Below are 8490 nucleotides of genomic sequence, written 5' to 3' on the forward strand. Positions count from 1 at the left end.
TATATTGGCCCAGCTTCATATAAAATCGTTAGGATTTTAAAAGAAGTTGGAATACAAGTTTACCATTCTAGCAATAACAAATTGTTTCGCGCTCTTTACACACACAAGGATGGCGTCGATGAACAACAGAAACCTGGTGTGTACCGCATTCCATGTGAATGTGGTTTGGTTTACATTGGAGAGACCGGTAGAAATCTCTCAATACGTCTTAAAGAACATAAGACGAACTGCGAGAAAGGTAAACTGGATAAGTCTGCAGTAGCTCACCATGCATGGACTTATGATCATCGCATTAAATGGAACGATGCTACCATTTTAGCAAACGATAAGTTTGCTGTCTCTCGTAAAATGAGAGAATCTATTGAAATTTATAAACATCAAACTATCGTCCAAGAGGGAAAGCCACTTAATAGTACGTGGCGTGCTCTTTTCGGTGTCTCTTAGTCAAATACTTGTCTAGGGCGCGCGCATTAGTTAGAACTTAATTAAATGAAACCGTTTAATTAATAGCGCGAGCAAACTAATCACGACTAACATGATATTTAAGTGACGCGCAAACGTGTATTCAAGTAATTGCACTGATGAAGGTCCGGGTTAACGGACCGAAAGCTTTGCAGTATTTAATACTTACGTGGTGTACCTACAAGTTATTATAATTACTAAAGTCGCCATGCAATCATACAAGAAAATTATTAAAATATTTACAGTTCAGTGGTTTGTCTCAACCCCACCAATCCAGTTTACTCGTATAGCTCACCGGCATTTTCGCGACTTTTTTCGCGACTTTGTATGCAGAATCTAGAGCAATCGAACCGTAGAACAATTGGGCCATAGAACCATGGAACCATACCTAGAACTATATAGAACCTAGAACAATCTGTAGAACCATATACCCAAGAACCATAGAACAATAGAACTATAGAACCTAGACCACTGAATTTGCGTAGCATTATATTTTACTGCCCGTGTATTTATGCAGTTAAGATTTAATTAATTATTATACTATATTTCGTGACTCGTAACATGGACTTATCACCATCAAAAAATATGTTGCCTGGGTGCTCTGTGTTTATATGTAAATTTGAATTCTCGGGCTCGCTGTGCTGAGGCCACTGACCTGTATATGCTAGTGAATAATTATTTCAAGATACGGCTCGCTGATTGGAGGAGAAGGTAGATTTTGATCACATGACCATTTTATTGGAAGTTACCACTTACCAGCTTTGAACAGAAAGAACAAGGCAACAGCATGGCGAACGTGTATCCGGCCGGTAAAAAAAGAGTTTGTTATTATTACGATGGTACGTGCTAATCTCCACTAAACTTTTCGTGTGCAACAAACTTATACATCAAACTTCACTCTCTGAGATTTTCACGCAGTTCCGTTGGGTGATAGTGGGGTTACATTTCAACTTTATTTCTTGACATTTGTGAATGGTATTGTCATGTATTTTTCGTCCATATATAGGCGATGTTGGTAACTATTATTATGGCCAGGGTCATCCTATGAAACCTCATCGCATTCGAATGACCCATAATCTACTCCTCAACTATGGATTGTACAGAAAAATGGAAATTTATGTAAGTTTAACATTGGATGTCTATATTACTATTACATGTACATTCAATGGTCAGAACAATGTGTACTCTTTCAAAAAGTGCCCATACTTTCAATGTGGAAGATTCGACAAGATTTGTTGATTCAATAGTTGTTACCCACCTTCATCAAGAGGATTTACGCCTTTGCGGTCAATGTTAGAAAATTATTCTGGTTAGATCAGAACAATTTTCTCACTTGTCATAACTTTACCATATGCCAAAGGATTAGGAGGAGAAATGACTTTAACAAAATGATGAGTAAGCAATTCCAGTTTATTTTGCACTTTCATGTTTTTTTTTCGAAAGAGGATCTATATAGATCTCCTTACCCAAAAACCTTTCTATCTTCAAAGTTCAACTACATATATGATTTTTCAGGTAAATTCTTGGCAAACTGGAATAAAAATTGACTTTTGGCCCCCATTTCCCCATGGGTGTAGTTTGCATTCCTTTTTATCAATTGCACCATATCTATTCTATTATGATTTAGCATATTGTTAAAGTTTTCTCACCAAACTAGGGCAAAATTGCTCCCATTTCCCTTTTTTGCAAAAGAAAAGCTTTTTAATATCCTTTTTAAAATCTTACACATTGCAGAGACCTCACAAAGCGAACCTAGATGAAATGACAAAATATCATTCCGATGACTATGTGAAATTTTTGAAAACAATTCGTCCGGACAACATGTCGGAGTATACAAAACAGATGCAAAGATGTGAGTTGACAGTTAAGGCAGTGATTATAGACAATCTATGTCTAGAGTTTCAGTTTTTCTGAAATTTCCTTCCATATCATTCCTATAGTCAATGTGGGTGAAGATTGCCCTGTGTTTGATGGGTTATTTGAATTTTGCCAACTCTCAACTGGTGGATCAATTGGTAAGATTCTAATGAGTTTTGGTTTGGTATATTTTAAATGAATCTTATGTCATGGTTGCTTATCGCTAATTTCACCCGATTTTTTTTAGCTGGGGCTGTGAAACTGAATAAACAGCAAACAGACATCGCCATCAACTGGGCTGGTGGCCTGCATCATGCGAAGAAATCTGAGGCATCCGGCTTTTGTTACGTAAATGACATTGTTCTAGCAATCCTTGAACTGCTGAGGTAGGAGTCATGCAGCGTTAAATAAAGTGCTAGTGATTTTTTACCATTGAACTAGTAACCAAATAACTATCACGTTTTAATACAATAGTCAATTGTGCACACATTTAGCAGTGTTTTCTCGAGACGCTCAATGGGGAATGAAAAAGCTTGTTTGTACAAAATGGTTGTTTTCTTTTCCAAAAGGTACCATCAGCGAGTCTTGTATGTGGACATTGATATTCACCACGGTGATGGGGTGGAAGAGGCGTTCTACACAACTGATAGAGTGATGACTGTTTCATTTCATAAATACGGAGAATATTTTCCTGGAACAGGAGACATACGTGTACGTATATGAGCGAGCATTAAGGGGTTAGATCTAGGCTCTTCTCTCTTGAGAGTTTCTGCTATTTATAATGTCTACATTCCAGTTGTTTTCATATTGATTTGGTGTAGAATGTTGAGTTGAACGTTTTAATTTTTCCTCCACCTAGTGGGTGGGAACTAACTAGTTCAACTGCTGTGGTTTTTAAGAGTTCAATACTTTCACTGCATTCCAATTCAACCTTGTAAAAACCTGTCCCTTCATTTAGGATATTGGTGCAGGCAAAGGCAAATATTATGCTGTCAACTTTCCATTACGTGATGGCATTGATGATGAATCTTATGAAGAAATATTCAAGCCAGTGAGTGCTTGCTAACTAGTGTTTTTAAGATTTTTGGCCACATTATTTTAACCTTGGTCTTATAAACCAAACCAAGACTCAATTCAAAACACTGTTTTCCATTTTCCAAAGGCATTGCTTCTAATTCAAACATTAAAGACATAAATAGGAGCATTTATTTTAACATCAATATGTTCTAAAATGACAACACATTTTGGTGGAAAACAAATTAACAATCAAAAATTGCATTTCCTAATTATATTGCTACATACCGCATTGGTCGGATTTTTGGTCAGATTTCACAAAATTTACTTCAAACATGCAATCATTCACTATATCGAGACCATTCATTTGGTTATTAATGCATACTGGTCGAAATTCAATGACGAGTTATGTCCAATATAGTGGTAGAGCAAAATTTGTTTCTTAGAGTGGACTTCGAGTTCAAAACCATACTCTTAGTCTTAGTATGAAACAAATATTTCTTGACAGAAGATCCTTTAAACTTACAATTTTTACTGCTATATTATCTTCTTTTAATATATGTGGATGAGTGGATATGCTATGCATATAGTTTATCCATATTTTGCATCCATCTATTAAACAATGCTCATACATCATGAAACCTCCAATGATAAAGGCATTTTGTATTAATTCAAGCTTGAGTCAGCTAGACTAAATTCAAATATATAATTAGCCGTCAAACTCCAGATGATAAAGCAAACATTTCTTGTGTTTTTCAGATTATTACAAAAGTCATGGAGATTTATCAACCAAATGCTGTTGTTCTTCAATGTGGGGCAGATTCTTTGGCTGGTGACAGATTAGGATGTTTTAACCTCTCATTAAAAGGTTTTTTCAGTCATCACTTTTGATCTAAATTAACTTTATCTATTTAAATTGGATAGCTCAATAAATGCTAAACTACTCTTATTGATTCAGTGTTACTACAGGAGGAAACCTAAACTAAACTAACTTTATTTATACTGGATAGCTCTATCAGTTCTAAGCTGTTCTTCCAAGAGATCTGGTAAGGATCAACTCCTTTTTATCTTAGGTCATGCACAATGTGTTTCATTTGTGAAGAAGTTTAATATCCCACTGCTAATGCTGGGAGGAGGTGGTTATACCATTCGCAATGTTGCCAGATGTTGGACATACGAGACTTCGGTTGCACTGGATCTTGATATTGCTAATGGTGAGTGTTTTGGTGATGATAGTGATGGGGGGGGGAGGTGATGGTTCTGTGGGGTGATGATGGGGATATCTGGGATGCTGGTGGAGTATGTGTGGGGTGATGATGGAGGACGTGTGGGGTGATCATGGAGGATGTGGGGTGAGCATGGAGGATGTGTGGGGTGATGATAGGGATATGTGGGATGATGATGGAGGATGTGTGGGGCTTCTTAATATCCATATTTTTCTCTAGAGCTACCATATAATGATTACTTTGAGTACTTTGGTCCAGACTTCAAACTTCACATCAGCCCATCAAACATGCCAAATTCAAACCAACAGGAATATTTAGACAGAACTAAGTAAGTTTCAATGTTTGTCCGCCTGTCTGAGGTTGTGGTCACTGATGAGAGAATCTTTGTTGATTTAATAATACTTCCTCTGTCAAAGGCCACAGGAAATGGCTTCGCTGACTATCAGTGAGTCATGGAAACCAGGCTTCATCAACTGGTCCATCAACTTACCGAAATCGTTTCTTTTTCTTCTCAGGGAAAGGCTTTTTGAGAACTTGCGTATGATTCCACACGCTCCAGGAGTCCAGATGCAACGTGAGTAATTGCAAGAGGTTGTTGATGTAGCAAATGATAGAAAATATCACTCTTTATGTCACTAGAAAAGGCTGTTTCCAGCAATAGCAAAATAGATGGGAATTCTCATCTGAACTAGTAGAACGACATCCCTAAAACCACAGGTAGTAAGTGCATGTTTGTAAAATTAGTAAAACTACAAAGTTTCGTTGCAAAATGCTGTCAGAGTAAGGAAAGTATACTGTAGCCTAATCGCAAGTTTGATAAATATATATTTGCATAAAATGCGGTAACAACCAGGAAACAACAGTATCTCTAAACTGTGACTTTATATCGCGATATGATCATGAGTGAACTCAAAGGGGTATATGTTGTGATTTAGGTATACCTGATGATCACGCTATAGGAAATGATAGCGAGGCTGAGGATGAAGAGGAAGATCGCAAACCTGATAAGAGAATCAGCAGTAAGTGATTCAGATGGATACATATGATATAACCCTTACTGCTCCCTCTTTATCCAAGTCTGATCCCTGTTTATCCAAGTCTGATCCCTGTTTATCCGAGTCTGATCCCATTTATCCAAGTCTGACCCCTGTCGATCCAAGTCTGATCCCTGTTTATCCAGGTCTGATCCCTGTTGATCGGTTCCGATCTGCACTGATCCAATCTGTAGGTTATAGTATAATCGGGTCTATCATACGGTGTGATCCCGTTTGATCTGTTTTAATCCGATCTACTCTAATCTGATAGTCTCTGGTGCAAAGTGTCTTATAATCTCCTGTTGCGTTTGCTTTGAATTTAATCCGATCTGAATTATTTTGCTCAGGACTTGAGAATTTCAGAGTAATGACCACTGAAACGTTATTTTCTAGTTATGGCATCGGACAAAGAGATCGCTAGACCCGAGGAGTACTCGGATTCCGAAGATGAGGCGGAGGAAGGCGGAGAACGACGACATGCCAACTCGCATAAAGAAGACGAGCCGACAGCCAAGCGACCAAAAGTCGCCGAAAAAACCGGCGAAGCAGAAGACGTTAAATTGAAGACGGAGCCGAAATCATCAAGTGCACCAACATCAAAGACCAGCTCGCCAAAACCAGCCGCCTCACCAAAGACTACCGACCCGAAGTCGCCAGAAAAACCCTCAAATCCGGAACAAAACAACGAGACTAATGGCGAAAAGTAAGTTAAGTAAATTAGCTTGTAGGTACAACTTAGCAAACTTAACAAAATGTTGTATAACAACTGGCTAAAATAGACAAAACACTTCTCGACGTTTCGACCTGAGGGCCTTCGTCAGGAGAGTTCGTAAGCTTGTAGGTACACCACGTACTAAGTATTTAATACCGCAAAGCTTTCGATCCGTTCACCCGGGCCTTCATCAGTGCAACTACTTATATGATGTCCTATGCAAACGTACAAGAATATTATGAGAAGTAAGTTCTTGCATATTTCTCGACTCGGTTATCGTCTTACCCATGAGATGATGTTTAGGGGCTGTGTGTGTCTGACTTTTTTTAACTCTGCCTGAATACAAAACTTATGTTTTCTTTAATGGCGTTTTTTCATTGTTTTTTTAGAGTGGACTCGAGCTCTGCACCTGTGACCGAAAATCAAAATAAACCCGAGGAAACGAGCAACGACGAGATTCAACCAAACGCCCAAGACGCGAAAAAACAACCCGGGTATTGAAACTGTTTTTAAAAGATCTTTTTTTACTGTGTGAACCGTTTTGTAATTCAAATACCTTTCTCGTAATGACATCAAGCGCGGGAAAAGTCTGATGTTACACGAAGTTGATTGGCTCGTTAGTTTTGAGGAGCCAATCAAACTTTGCGTAACATCAGACGTTCCGCGTTTGACGTCATCACGAGAAAGGTCTATTCTGGCAAGTTCGTGTAATTTTTCCACGTTTCTGACGTTTTTAAACTATTTAGATCCACAGACGAAGCCGCGGTAACCACAAACAACACAGAAGTTGAAAAGTCTGCCGAACCACCAGGTTCGTAGCTATCTTTTTATCTCTGACCCCAGTAGGACACAGCTGGCAACTTCAGTATGCACCAAAATGGCACAGTTTTTACCCATAGAGGTGGCGGGTTAAACCCTAAAGCAAAAGTTATATTTCCTTCCGTGTAAAATGCATTGGTGTAACACAATCTATTATCAATCCATTTTAGTCGCACCGCCCGAGGCCCCTCCCGAAAATCCGCCTGCCGAACCTGCTAGTGCCCAGCCTCCTACGTCGGACGCCGCTCCCCCCGCCGAACAGCCAATGGAATTTTAGTCTCCATGGTTACGCATCGAGATCACGTATTAACCTGAAGTCGTCGCCATTGGGAAATGGTAACATTATAAGCGAGAACGCGTGTAGTATAGTATATGATAACTTAAGTTTTATGCGAATATGCAATGATTCACAAAGGAAGATAAAAATCTGCAAATTTTCTCATCATAGTTAAAAATGATAACGGTAGTTGTTTCTGCTGTAGTCGGTTTGACTACGAGTTGAGATAATGATTGTTTTTCTTGTTAAAAACATATTTTTTATGCAAACCATATTTCCTTGCAACAACTGCAAGCGGTAACTTCAATATCCTCCGCCCTGAAACCTTGAATGTAGATAAAATAATTTTGCAGTATCGATTCGGTCCATTAGCACCAAGTTTTAGGAAATATTCCAAGTTTTGAAAAAGAATCTTTTTCAAAAGTTAGTGGTTGCAGAAACCATTCTAAATATGCATACAAAAAACATGACCAGTTCCAGTGTGGCCTGTCGTGTTCTTTCGACTTTATTTGCTCGTATTAAAAAAACTCAAAATAACCTTGCAGGTAGAATTATGTAGAATATTACAGACCCTTGATCTTACTTCAATATTACAGAACTCTACATCAACTGCGGCTTCTAGAACGTTTCCAACAGCACCAACGTATTTTAAAATTAAGTATGCGCGCATTAAGAATATCAGGATATTAAGAATATCAAGATTTTTGGTAAAGTAATGTTACTATGCAAATTTATATTGCTTTCATCATAAATCTGATAGGTTGTCTTGTACAGTATTTATACTCACTTTAATGCTTGTATTGTAATCTGTAGTGTAGTTAAACGCTTGAATGCAAAAATAAAGCTTTTATTATTCGTCATAGTTTACTCGGTGCATTCTTCAGAAGGTTCTGTCGCAATTCAATAGTGTTTAAGTTTTCCATAATACATTAAGCACAGAGATCTGTACTGTTCAGGGACTATGAAAATGACAGTATACTGATAAACTTGTGGTCCTCTAAAATTGCTTCAAAGCCATAGATAATTTACATGCTTTTGCAAATAAATCCGTGTTTGGTATGGAAAAGTTTGACCTGAATTCAAGTCGGT

General features: G+C 38.0%; 1 protein-coding gene across 1 annotated transcript; it reads left to right on the top strand.

Annotated features, from left to right (window-relative positions):
- The first annotated feature begins 1224 nt into the window (after nucleotides 1–1224).
- LOC114528823 (probable histone deacetylase 1-B) lies at nucleotides 1225–8258 on the top strand. The gene is made up of 16 exons (XM_028550537.1): nucleotides 1225–1301; nucleotides 1469–1581; nucleotides 2197–2314; nucleotides 2403–2477; nucleotides 2567–2705; nucleotides 2889–3030; nucleotides 3278–3370; nucleotides 4093–4201; nucleotides 4407–4547; nucleotides 4779–4887; nucleotides 5075–5133; nucleotides 5495–5578; nucleotides 5987–6296; nucleotides 6695–6799; nucleotides 7052–7116; nucleotides 7295–8258. Exons 1-16 carry the CDS (start codon nucleotides 1250–1252, stop codon nucleotides 7399–7401), a joined length of 1821 nt encoding a protein of 606 aa, XP_028406338.1. The 5' UTR covers nucleotides 1225–1249; the 3' UTR covers nucleotides 7402–8258.
- The last annotated feature ends 232 nt before the right edge of the window (nucleotides 8259–8490 follow it).

This window comes from Dendronephthya gigantea, unplaced genomic scaffold (assembly GCF_004324835.1).
Source record: "Dendronephthya gigantea isolate DGI-Jeju-01 unplaced genomic scaffold, DenGig_1.0 000051F, whole genome shotgun sequence".
NCBI lineage: Eukaryota > Metazoa > Cnidaria > Anthozoa > Malacalcyonacea > Nephtheidae > Dendronephthya > Dendronephthya gigantea.

Bases quoted from the DNA above. Each gene is read 5' to 3' on its own strand.
- LOC114528823 (XM_028550537.1), top strand. From the start codon at position 1,250: ATGGCGAACGTGTATCCGGCCGGTAAAAAAAGAGTTTGTTATTATTAC. The intron at 1,302-1,468 runs GTACGTGCTAAT...GTCCATATATAG, and splicing joins AGTTTGTTATTATTACGATG to GCGATGTTGGTAACTATTAT. The intron at 2,315-2,402 runs GTGAGTTGACAG...TCATTCCTATAG, and splicing joins TACAAAACAGATGCAAAGAT to TCAATGTGGGTGAAGATTGC.